Below are 13,396 nucleotides of genomic sequence, written 5' to 3' on the forward strand. Positions count from 1 at the left end.
AAAAAATTAAATTATTCAAGTGCAATACTTAGATAAACAAATTAAGTTTAAAAAAAACATGTTAATCAGCATTATTTAATTAAAAATTGGGTTTGTCAAATATTTGTATAAAAAAATTAAAGATATAAGGTTCGAGAAATTATGAATTTTCCCACAGTTGCATTGAAATCTCCGAACTTAAACCTGTTGCAAAATGAAAAATCCAAATTCATTACTTAAAAATTTCGATAAGATGAGGTAACTCCGACAACAAACAAACAACATGCGACATAGCAAAAAAGGTGACAACAAGTAGAGAAGGTGATGTGTGGGTTGTGGCTGCGCGAGGTATGAAGTATGTGAGAGGGTAATTTTAGAATATAAGTGATTATGAAGAGTAATAAAAGTGCTTGGTAAGAGTAATTATATATTTTTTTTATTTATGGCTGCAAGGAGCAAAAACTTGACTGCGAATAGAATTTCCTTACATGAAAATATTTCAAGAAATGTTGAGAAATATTTTTTGACTATTTTTATAATTTTAAAAATGTTTAGATGTTGTTTTAGTATTTTTAAAATATTTTTTGTACTGAAACTTCGAGAAACATCAAAAAAGACATTTCTAGACTATTTTTATAATTTTAGAAATATTTAGGTGTAGTTTCATAATATTAGAAAAATATGAAAAATACATTTTCGATTTGAAGATGTATTTATGTTTGATTTTTTTAATTTATTATTTATTTTTAATTAGTAAGTCAATATAATTTATATTTATATTTATTTGAATATATTATAAAATTTATGTTTATTTTTAGATTAAATAATTATTTTTTATATTAAAAATTATATTTATAAAAAAATTATTTTCTTATTTGCGTGTTTTCTTGCGTTTCTATTTCTTATTTTTTGTAAAAAATATTATTTTTTTATTTATATTTTCGTACAATTTAGGCTATCATTGCAACAAATTCGGGCTTTTTTAACATTTTTTTTATAAATTTACGGTAGTCATCTAAAATTTCAAGATTGGGTTAGTTTATATTGTAATCATTATTTAGTAGTATTTTAAGATAATAAAAATTTATGGCGTTTCTAAGCTTTGCAACAAACTTCTAAAATGTGAAAATCAACATGAACAAATCGACATTGTCATTTAAAATAAAATGTAAAGGTATTTATAAATGTTAGCATCTTGTGTTAAGAATATTAAAAATTAATATGAAAAAAATATTATTTTAGCATGTGCCTTAAAAATAACAACGAAATACAATTTATGTGTGACTCAACTAGGTGATATGGTCTATTACATACATTTTAGAGTTTAGGATATTATGAGATCGTGGGATCGATTTTGTTTTCGTGTGAAAATATATGATTGACTGTCATTTTACAAGAGCAGACCCCTCTATTTTGATTCACAAAGAACGTGTTTGTTTATCTATAATTATGGAATAGGTAGATCGTGAATTTTAAAAATAATAAGATAATTATACACTAAATATTAACTGTCATCGAGACATTCTCAAGTTTTTCAATTCTCATGTTACCAAAAAAAAAAAAAAAATAACACTTGTCATCTTTATATTTTAAAAAACAACACTTATCTCTATTATTTTTAAAAAATAATAATATTATTTGTACATAATATTTTGAAATTATATTTTGATACTTACATAATTATATATATTTAAAAAAATAATAATATTTTTTCAGTTATCAACTATTTTTCAAAAAGTATCAATATTTTTTATTATTTAAAAGTGTTTATATTTTTTAAAAATTAAAAACACTTTAAAATTTTAAAGTACTTATAATTTTTAAAAATTAATTGATAATTTTATAAATAGTATTATTAATTATTTAAAAATATATATCAAAACAAAATGAATAAATACCATTATCTAAGCTTGAGGTGGCACTGGTAGGTTCACGCGCGCTTGCGATGCGCGTGGGGTTAGGGCATAGAATCGTCACAGCATCGCAGCGGTACGACGGATGGCTCCTTTAACTAAACCATGGTTTGGTTTGGAACTTTATCGGGGGTTAGGGTTTTGGCTCCCTGGTTTCGAACGCCATTGGCGACTCTGTTTTTCTTCACTCTCTCTCTCTCTCTCTCCCCGCCCGGGTTTGCTCGCTGGTATGTGATTGCTGTTTCCGATTCTAAGTCTCTCTCTCTATATATGTATATATGTATGTATGTATCCATTTCTCTTAGCTGCCCTATTTGTGTGATCATTCTCCGTACGGTCTCTGAATACCATCTGAGTCTCTGCATATATGCTTTAGAAACATTGAAACAATGAAATCAGGGGATGATCAAATCAAGGGTTAATTTGGTTTTCTTTTCTTCGCTATTGCATTGCTTGTTTTTCAGAGTCCGAGTTTGTCAAATGAGAACCGCTTAATCTGTTGTGCCTGTCTTGCTTCTGGTTGGGCCGTCGTTACCGGTGGAATTACATGCAATTTGTGGAATATGTCCTGGGAAGTGAGGACTGCTTGAATTGGTTGATCAATTTTGCATGCGTTGCATCTGGCGCAGCAATACATTGGGAATGATTCAGAGGAGATAAAAAGTAAAGAGTGACATATAATTTACATGTTTCAGTTCCTCCGAACGTGGAGGATAAAAAATTTCACTATTTCAAAAGGTTTATTTTTGGTACTATGGACAAAATCTCGCATCCTAATGTTGATCTGTTGAAGTATGTTATGTGGTTTATAAGACAAAATAACAATATATAAGTAACATTTGTTGGATGCCTTTGATTCCACCGTTTAGCTAAAAAAAATCACAATTTCATTTTTTGTCCTTATAGTGAGATCAGGTCATAGCGCAAGCTTAAGTAGTGGTGGTAAGGTTCCTCCACTTTGATTGGAAGAGTTGCGAGATTGAGTTGTGGAAACACCATTGAAAAAAGGCAAGAGGAATGTTGTGAATGAATATGACCCTCACAGAGCTGGGAGCCTCGCTAATTGGGGACACGCTTTATAGTGAGATCGGGTCATTGATGCAAACTGGTCCATGAATTCAACACATGTTTAATAGCATTTCTATTTTAAATTGACTACTGCCCTAGCTAATTATGTGCTGTTATTGGTTCTAGACAGGTCATATGTTGGGCAAGTAGATATAAAAATTATTAGCTGGCAGATTTTACATATGACGATGATATGTCATATGCAGTTTTGTAACTAGGAGGTGTAGTAGTGGGTGATTTTAGTTTGAAATAAAAAGATTAAGCTTATTCCACATTGTTATGCATAGAAATTTTTTACTACAATAATACTCTTATTGCATTACTCATCAGGTAATAAATGCCTTTCTTTCTTATTGGATGTAGTTTCTCAGATCTTAATTGATGAAAACTGCTAGAGGAATTTGAATCCAACCCTATTTAATCCTTTTATACCATCTTCTCCCAAGAGTTGTGTCCTCTATTGAATGCTGGAAAGAAGGTTCTTCCTCAATAGCCAACCTTATTTGGATAGGAGCTATCTATTTGCATCATGTAGGCCTCTGCCCTTTTGCTCCCATACAACAGTTGGTTTTGGACTAACAGGACGCAACACTACTTTTGCTATTTTTGAGGTCTAAAATGGATTTTTTTTGGGGGGGTGTGTGTTTTCTGTGTTATAAAAAGAGCACCTCTGGTGCACGAGGCTCCTCTTATATTGGAATGACATTCACTTTTTGTTGTAATGGGCTACAAAAAATCTGCTCATGAACTGGAGGAGTAAATGTACATTGTTAGGGTGATAGTTGATCTATGATGTGGCATCAGCAAACTTGATGATGCTTGACTATTCAGGCTTATGTTATTTCATAAACTAGGCTGTTGTTTTGTGCTTGATTGGAACCTTATTTGCTATAATTATTGCCTGTGTCTATTATAACTGTGAAGATAGTCCCATTAACTCGTGTTCTTCAATTCCTGACTTTTTTTTCCTCATACCATCTTGGTGTATTAATGATATATTACTCCCAACCCCGCTTTTGATGTAATGCTGAACCTTGCATTTGCTCTTTGCTGATGTTTGAACGTGTAGAATGTCGGTCGGTTAAGGTTTATGGAAAGATATATGCAGCAAAAATAGCAATTGCTGATGTATTCTAAGCGATCCGGTCAAAGCGATGGACCTGTTCCTGGGCCAGTACGGACAAGTGATAGGCTTCGGAGAAGGCCAAAGATATATGCTCGCCCATACTTGTATTATGCTCCATCCATTATTCGTCCTAAGCGAAGCAAGACGAAGACAAGAACAGCAGCTTCTCAGATTGCTAAGATGTTGCGCCCGGGTAACCGACCAGTCCGGACCCCAGGCAATAGTGTATGTGCTTACATCAAGCAAACATTTGTTTTTTACTTGTGCTAACTGTTGAAGCAAAAGCCATTGAAGAGCATGCTATATATGCATGGTTAGCACTTCCAAACTTTCCTTTCTGGTTCATTTGATGTGGGGCTTGGAGTATGGTGCTGAACCAGCCCTCTCCACACATTTAGCTAATTTGATCTAGTGCTTCTATGAAATGAAGCTTCTCTGGAGTTCATTGCAGTTGCAGGCCGACTTCACAGCTTTGGAATGATGAAATTGGTTCTATTTGCTCATTACTTGATTATTCTATCTGTAAAATTGCTATTGGATTTCTTGTTTTTTCCTTAAAGATTGTCAGGTGCATTTCTTTGTGAAGCCAGTGAGTAAACCCTCTTATTAATTGATAATTTACTTGCTGTTCCCTATCCTTTGCAGTCAGTCCCGACAAACCTTCGGCGATCTACAAGGAAGAGGAGGGTTTCTGTAAATCTGGAAGATTACACTGATAGTTCTGGAACGGAGGACAATGACCTAATGGTGAGGTCTTGTACTCTCTTAAGCTTAAGTTATTTTAGATATGCGGTTTTAGATTGCTTTGATGTGTTCTGGAGCTCAATTCCATTGTAGAATCTTATATTGTTTATTCTTTGGGCACTGAAGTATGGTATAATCGTGTTCCAGAGACCGAGATATCGAAGTTCCAGGAACCAGATTGATAATAGTGCAAGTCAAGATGATTTTTCATCTCCAAAGCGTAAAAAAGTTGCTGAGACTAGATTATTGCCTCGGCGAGAAGGATTGCGACCTCGACATTCAAAAAAAATTGCAAGGGAACAATTAACCATTGGATCTGATGATGAACAGGGTACTTCTGAGGAGAAAGTTGGTGCAGATGATACAGAAAATGGGAATGACATAGAGGATAATGATGCAGATGATGGGGAGGGTCAAGATGACGGTGATGGGGAGGATGAAGGAGAGGGTGAAGATGGAGAGGAGGATGGTGATGATGAAGAGGGGGAGGAAGAACAAGGTAGGAGGCGATATGATCTTCGCAATCGTGCAGATGTTCGTAGGCTCTCTCTTGAGGAGGGTAAGCAAAGACCTAGGTCTCCACGAAGAGTGTTGCACCAAGGAATGGGGACTAAAGTTAGTAGGGATGTGAGAAGGGGGGGATCCCGAGTTCATAAACGTCATCGCCTAACAAGAGCTGAAGATTCTGATGATTCACTCCTTGTGGATGAGCTAGACCAAGGCCCTCCTATTCCTTGGGGAAGGGGCGGGGCCAGATCTGGTCCACCTTGGCTTTTTGGGGGACTTGACATGCATGGTACAACAGCATGGGGTTTGAATGTTGCTGCATCTGGTTGGGGCCATCAGAGTGATGCTTTGGTCAACTTGACTTCTGGTGTCCAAACCGCTGGGCCAAGCTCCAAGGGAGGTGCAGACATTCAACCTTTGCAGGTTGATGATAGTGTAAGTTTTGATGACATTGGTGGGCTTTCTGAATATGTTGATGCTTTGAAAGAAATGGTTTTCTTTCCCCTACTATACCCCGATTTTTTTGCTAGCTACCACATTACCCCTCCAAGGGGGGTATTGTTATGTGGTCCCCCTGGTACTGGCAAAACTCTAATTGCTCGAGCATTAGCCTGTGCTGCTTCAAAAGCTGGCCAGAAGGTAAGTTTTTATATGCGAAAGGGTGCTGATGTGCTAAGCAAATGGGTTGGTGAGGCCGAAAGACAATTAAAACTGCTGTTTGAAGAGGCCCAAAGGAATCAACCATCCATTATTTTCTTTGATGAAATAGATGGACTTGCTCCTGTAAGGTCTAGCAAACAAGAACAAATTCACAACTCTATAGTTTCAACTTTGCTTGCCTTGATGGATGGTCTTGATTCCAGGGGACAAGTGGTCTTGATTGGAGCAACCAACAGGGTTGATGCCATTGATGGAGCCCTGCGACGCCCTGGAAGATTTGATCGTGAATTCAATTTTCCTTTGCCTGGTTGTGAGGCACGTGCTGAAATATTAGACATTCACACTAGAAAGTGGAAGCAGCCTCCTTCAAAGGAGCTAATATTGGAGCTAGCAGCTACTTGTGTGGGATATTGTGGTGCTGATTTGAAGGCTCTCTGTACTGAAGCTGCTATTCGTGCCTTCCGCGAAAAATACCCTCAAGTATACACCAGTGATGACAAATTTCTAATAGACGTTGATTCGGTAAAGGTGAAAAAGGATCACTTTGTAGAAGCCATGTCAACAATCACACCTGCTGCACATAGAGGTTCAATTGTGCACTCCAGGCCATTATCATCTGTTGTTGCACCATGTCTACACAGGCATCTCAAGAAAGCCATGGGCATTATCTCAAATATTTTTCCTGCTCTTGAAGTTTCATCAGAACTGACCAAGCTTTCTATGCTTTCCTATGGTTCTGCTGTTCCCCTTGTGTATAGGCCTCGACTTCTGATATGTGGTGAAGAAGGTGTTGGACTGGTACTTACCTTAGAACCTTCAGGTCTGTAAAATTTGATGATAATGTGAATGGCAAACTAAGAATACTTACTGTTTAGTTTTACAGGATCATCTGGGACCTGCAATTTTGCATGAATTGGAAAAATTTCCTGTTCATTCTCTTGGACTTCCATCTCTTCTTTCAGACCCTAGTGCAAAGACACCTGAGGAGGCATTGGTTCATATATTTGGTGAAGCGAGGAGAACCACTCCATCAATTCTTTACCTACCACAGTTCAATCTTTGGTGGGAGAATGTGGGTGCTGTTCTGCCAACTTTCTTCTTGTTTCATCGCCTTTCTCTTTTTCCTATAGCCGTCTACAAATTAGATATTATGAATTGTTGTTTTTGTCCCGTTGAATCTTGATATGTTTTCTATTTCAGGCACACGAGCAGCTTAAGGCTGTTCTAACAACACTGTTGGAGGAATTGCCATCCGATTTTCCCATATTATTGCTTGGGACGTTCACAGTTCCACTTTCTGAACTTGGCGAGGAACATTCTTCTATATTTTCTCTCTGTAATGTGTAGGTTCATCATTTCAAATCTTGTCTTTAAATTGGTTGTGATGCTGGCATTGTATACGGCTTTTCTATTGATTTGTGTTTTGCTTCTGTATGCACAGTGCACAACTTTGAAAAATACCCTTCATTGCCATACAACAACCACAATAATACCCAGATAGAGCTGGCTACATGAATTCTAGCTCTCCATAACTCTTGCTGCTGTGATTGCCAAAAATCCTTTTGTATCTTTTTTAGTTTTTCCTGGTTGTAGAAGCTGGTGTGCTTTGTTATTCTGTGATGCGATCATCTTCATTTGTTATTACCTACTGATATGGGTAATTGATATGAACTGGTAAGAGTCCAAATTTAGATTTCACGTGAACCTTCAATTGATCAAGACAAGAAAAACCTCGGAGTAGAGTTATCTTTATTTCAGGTTTGTTGTTGGAAAAGAGGGGGTGAGGATTGGGATTAATGCTCTGGTAGGTTGTGAGGATAGGCAAATGATGACTAGGCTGCTAGAGGAGGGAAGGTGTCACAGGGCCAGTGTATTCTCTTGTGTTGTCCCCCAACCCCTAGGAAGGCGAGGGGCAGGACCAGCCTTACGATTGGACAAGAAGCTATAACAATACAAATAAGGCATCTTGACAGCAACATACCTGCACCCATAGCCAATATATCAGTAAAGTGTCAGGAATAATGGAGACTAGGAGACCACCCTCGGTGCTGGGGAGTCATGGTCCATGACAAGAGGGGAGAGAGGATATAGGCAGTTAGGACTAGAGAAAGTGGCAGTATTTTGGAGAGGAGGAACTAATTCTTATGTTTGGTAAAATTACTTTGTATAGGCCGTTCACTTCCCAAGCTCCAAGATGAACCCAAGAAGATAAGATGAATCCCAGATGACTTACTACAGTTCATCTTTAAGGGGATGAGGTGAGACCCTATCCAAACCATAGTAAGTCATCAAACCTTGTTTAGTGGAAAATAAGTTAAGGCTTCAGCGGAGAGTCTAGTTTTAGCCTAAGTTAGATCTCTTGAGCAAAACTCTGTCAGCCAATTTGGTGATCTTGCTCAACCTACCTTGACAAGGGTCATATGGCAAATTAGGGGAGTTGCCTACATTTGTTATCTTCAATTATGGAATTATCCTATATCACTTTCAATCCAGAGGAATTTCATACTGTTAAGAAGGATTTGGTTGACATGGAAAAACTTTTGAATCCTATCACTCTAAATTGCAGTGTCCAGCAAACTAATTATATGTGCTTTAGCTTTCGAATCCACATAAACCAATTGAAGCTAGTGCGACTCAAAGAATTTTAGTACCTGTTATAAATTTATTGTGACCAGCAAGTTTTGAATAGAAAGGAAGAAAAGAACAAGAAAGAACCAAACCAGACAACAAATTGTAGTAGACAATGGAAATACTACTTTTAATACCGCAAAGTGATACTTAATCCTGATAATACCGCGCCTCATAGCGTTCCTTGAATCAAATGGTAACTGTTGAACTGTGTCTGTCTGGGGTCATCTCGTTGAACTCTCAAATCTTTTTTCATCTGTTTCCTACTTTAGATAGGCCTCATTTCTCTGAAGATTTGATCATCTATTGGTAAAATTAGCAGTAAAATGTATTTACTTTTCTTCTCTGCAGCTATCAAGTGGACAAACCCTCATCTGAAGATAGATCAATGTTTTTTGGCCGTCTGATGGAAGTGGCATTGTCGATACAGTCAGATGGAGTAAGAGAAAAGTCAAAGAAATCAGGTTCCCTTCCAGAACTTCCAAAAGTTCCAAAAGTGGCTTCTGGTCCAAAGGCCTCCGAGTTAAAAGCCAAGGCAGAAGCTGAGCAACATGCTTTACGCCGATTGCGGATGTGTCTTCGGGATGTTTGCAACCGGTAAGAGAGTTCTAACTGTTTAAACTCATGTAATTTTCTTTTTTTTTTTTAAAATTATATCGGTACACTTTGAGATTATTGCTTTATATGTTCTTTGTCACTGTCACAGGTAAGATAATCAGGATTGTTTCTATTGAATTCATGTATTCTTCTTTTGTTCCTTTTTTTAGTGCCTTTTTTTTTGTGGTTGGTATTTTTAGGAAGTATTGCTGTATTTCATATTTTCTTGATTGGAAATTTTTGGTTGAGTGTTGCACATATATTTGTTTTGTAAATTGTAAATGATGGTAAGAGTTAATACTTAAATGGAAGGGGCCAGTGAATCGGTTCTTTTGGGAAGACAAAGTAGATGAGTGCCAACTAGGTAGGGAAAGGCTTAGTTGAGTAGAAATTGGATATCAACTGTGAAGAAAAACTCAAGTTAAAGCATTTTTGGGGTCCATATTGCGCAGAATTGTACTTAAAAGCTTGCATAAAACATATATGTACATATATGCTCTGAAGATGTATCTTTTAGTTATTTGTAGGGTTTACTTATCTTTCTTCAATTGGGAATAAGGCTTGATATGTTGTACCTTTGTGTTCTGAAAATTTATTTACTGAGACAGCCTTTACCTCTTGGATGGATGGCTGGTATGTTGGAGGTTTGCTCCTTTATTCAGGCTTGGGAGCTTGGCATGTTTAGACCCGTTTATTTGTCATTAAGATTAGTCGGTCACATAATAGGATAACTAAGTGTGTTATTGTTGTTGCTACCACTACTATCATGAGGCTCATTATCAGTATGATGGTATGGTTTCTTGTTTTCTGTGGTGCAGGATTTTGTATGATAAAAGGTTCAGCGTTTTTCATTATCCAGTCCAAGATGAGGATGCTCCAAACTATCGGTCAATCATCCAGAACCCCATGGATATGGCAACTTTGTTGCAGCTTGTTGACAGTGGAAAGTATGTTACATGCAGAGCATTCTTGGAAGATTTTGACCTCATTCTTACTAATGCAAAGGTTTGTGCATAATGATGCTAGTGTTTGCAGTGTTAGTGATTCTCATTTTTTATCCCTTAATGCAAATAGTGTTTCAGAATTACTTGGGATACATCTAGCTTAGCATCTTGAAAATGAGAAAACATCTGTAGGTTGTTTTTGGAAGCTATCCTTGAGACCTGCTTATAGCAGACCACAACAAATGAGATTATCTGTGAGAAGTCGGTTGCCAAAAAAGTAAAGTATGGTTGATATGCCAATGTTGTACAGTGTACGGATATTTTTAACTTTCAAATTGCTTGACAAATATTCAAACATCATTGCAATGAAATCAAGCTGACTAAGAAATCCGGTATCTTACTAAAATCTTGGCAAATGGGGTCCTTGGGTGGAATGATAATAAGACGTGTGGACTCTTGCAAATCAGCATAATTTCTTTTTTGGTTTTTCTTCATTCATGCTCTTCTACCAGCAGATTTCGCTACATCTTGGTTATCTTGTGATCTGCCAAATGATTTGAATGCTTAATGCTTGATCTACAACATGGTAATATTTCTAAATGCGGTTGTGACTGAAAAGTTTCACTAAATAAAATTAACCAGTGAATGCTTTTTGTTATGCTGTTTATCGTGCAATGTTTCCATGTTAATGGCTGCTTTGCTGCAGAAGTATAATGGAGATGACTACAATGGAGCTAGGATTGTGAGTAGAGCTCACGAGCTTCGGGATGCAGTAGGTTCAATTACTTGAGTTATCTTTTGAGGCTTGGTTTCCTACAGTTTTCTGAAGTTTTTATTGTTCCCAGGTGCATGGAATGCTGTCACAGATGGATCCTGCACTGGTGGCATTCTGTGAAAAGATCGAAGCTGAAGGGGGTCCAGTCCCTTTGCCTGATGAATTGGCAGGTTCATTTCCTCCAACTCCGGTTGTTCAGCTGGCTACAGTTACCAGAGCAAGTGCGCGGCTTCGCAATGTCCAACCAGAGGTTAATTTGGACCAAAGCTATGAAGCGCTGAAACGACCGAAGAAGAACTCAGATACTGCTCATGCAGGTATCGTTGCATCTGAAGTTGAATCTACAATGCTATCATGTTTCCAGTCTTGTATTTGAATCATTCCAGTTAAGATCATCGAGTTTTTCCAATTTCTGCTAGTTCTGCTTTATGACTGTCCTAGTAAATTGCATCCTGTGCTGCTGGCTGTTGATTTGTGAAGTATAATCCTGGAGTAACTATTTTAGGGGCAATTTTATGCATGGTATACATTGGTTACCAACATGACAAAATACAAGCATATTGACTAGGATTCTTCCCTCCCTCCAAAAACCTGGTCCTCAGCCCTTGCAAAGCTGGAAGCCCTGTGCCCTAGAGATCCCCCCTTTTTATGAAGCAGACATGGCAAGGATCTATATATTTATGTTGCAACCGGCAACCACCGGCAACCCAATCCCAAATCAGTAGTTCACTAGGAAGGTCTTTGGCATATTTCTTTGTCCCATGGCAAGGACGGAGCTGTACTAGAGCACATTCTGTGGAGTGCGATTTTGTTCACCCCCTTTTACGGGTGTTATTTTAACCCCCGTGAAAAGCTAACGGCCTCTCCTCTCTCTGCTTCCCTCTTCTTCTCCAAGCTTTCCTCTCTCCTCTCTTCTCTCCCCCTTTCCTCTTCTTCTCCAGCCAGCCTCATGCCGTCGCTGCCTCCTCTTGTGTGTCAACCACCGAGGTTTCCTCGCGCACTGATCGCCTCGCCTCGCCGACCATGCAGCGGCGAGGTGGCAATGAAGCAGTGAGGCAAGGTGATCGGTGGTGAGAGGAAGGCGGCGAGGCGGTGGTGAGGCGATGCAGCGGCAGTGAGAGGAAGGTGGTGATCAAGGGGAGGGGAGAGAGGAGAGAGAGAGAGAGAAACGGGGTGGGTATAGACCCCCCGAAATGACCTTTTTACCCCCCAAACTAATGGGGGTGAACAAAATCGCACTCTATTCTGTGTCCCAGCCAGGAATGTGCTGGATAATGCCTGCGGGCCGGTCTGGCATCCACTTGTGACATTGAATAGGAGTTTAAAGAGGCAATGGGTTTAGGGTCACCTTCATGGCCATGAGGAGATACTTGTAATCTTGAGGCATGATACACACTGATCTTGGTGTACCGCAAAAAGGAAAGAAGATTTAGAGTAGTCAGCCATTTTTGTCTAGAGATGTTGACTTCTAACTGGGAACCTAACCTTAAGCCATACCGACATGGAAACCTTCTTGGATACATCTTAGAACAAGAGTTATCCTGTTTTATCTCCCCAATGGCGTATAGAGTATGCCCATTGTTACTGGTGCTCAATGGTTTTTTTTTGCTGTTGTCTCTGAAAACAGACGACTTTGTTTGCATTTTTTTTTAAGTTTTTGAAACATAAAACTGTCGCTCTAGATTCATTACATTTTGCTGATTGTCAGGCCTAACGGCAGAAGATGGACCAAGGATTCAGGAGGTCCCACAATCGAAGTCACCTCAAGAACCCGAAGAAGATGATACAAATGCAGGAGGATCAGAAAGCTCGCCAGCTGATCCCAGCCCATGCGAACGCGAAACTACAGAAGAGACCTCTGCGTGCAGATCCGAAGATGTTCTCATGTCAGATGGAGAGATTTACAGTAAAATCGAGTCTGTGAAGCGGATTTTCATGGAGCGTACCGAAGACTATGGCATTCCACAGCTGGAAAGGCTCTACACCCGCGTAATGAAAGGTGTTTTCGAAACCAAAGGTAGTGAACCTGGGGACGACCACAAGTCCTCGATTTTGAGCTATTTGTTCAAGTTTGCTGAAAACAAGGCAAATTTTTGACCCAACAGTTTTTCCCTGTCTAGAATAATTGTTCTTTCTCCTTTATTCTTCTTTTCTTTTCCTTTAAACAGCTGATTTCTTGTTGATATCGGGAGTTTTTTTTTTCTTTTTATTTTTCCCTTCAATTCCCTTTTTAAGAGCCAGAAACTCCTCTCTCTCTCTCTCTCTCTCTCTCGCTCGCTCGCTCTGGGTCTGTGTCTTATCATTGTAAATTCCTCTCTGTTCTGAAAGATGGCTGGCTATATGATAATTGTATCTAACAAATCCTTTTAGACACTGCATCTTCAAGAAGCTCATGAAACCACATTAGTTGGTTAGGTTTTAACATTTCTGGACGATCATCTATCATCAGGCTTTT

At 38.4% G+C, this 13,396-nt stretch overlaps 1 protein-coding gene across 2 annotated transcripts; it reads left to right on the plus strand.

Moving 5' to 3' along the window:
- Positions 1 to 1,993: 1,993 nt before the first annotated feature.
- On the plus strand, positions 1,994 to 13,319 carry LOC127811661 (ATPase family AAA domain-containing protein At1g05910). Of its 2 annotated transcripts, XM_052351729.1 has the most exons (12): positions 2,010 to 2,119; positions 2,357 to 2,555; positions 4,030 to 4,311; positions 4,732 to 4,833; positions 4,978 to 6,795; positions 6,881 to 7,069; positions 7,198 to 7,340; positions 8,977 to 9,222; positions 10,041 to 10,227; positions 10,873 to 10,938; positions 11,012 to 11,258; positions 12,650 to 13,319. In XM_052351729.1, exons 3-12 carry the CDS (start codon positions 4,087 to 4,089, stop codon positions 13,036 to 13,038), a joined length of 3,612 nt encoding a protein of 1,203 aa, XP_052207689.1. In that variant the 5' UTR covers positions 2,010 to 2,119; positions 2,357 to 2,555; positions 4,030 to 4,086; the 3' UTR covers positions 13,039 to 13,319. The 2 variants fall into 2 exon arrangements, with proteins under 2 accessions (XP_052207690.1, XP_052207689.1); XM_052351730.1 differs by lacking the exon at positions 2,357 to 2,555 and having other exon boundaries at positions 1,994 to 2,119.
- The last annotated feature ends 77 nt before the right edge of the window (positions 13,320 to 13,396 follow it).

The sequence above is a fragment of the Diospyros lotus genome, chromosome 10 (genome assembly GCF_014633365.1).
Source record: "Diospyros lotus cultivar Yz01 chromosome 10, ASM1463336v1, whole genome shotgun sequence".
NCBI lineage: Eukaryota > Viridiplantae > Streptophyta > Magnoliopsida > Ericales > Ebenaceae > Diospyros > Diospyros lotus.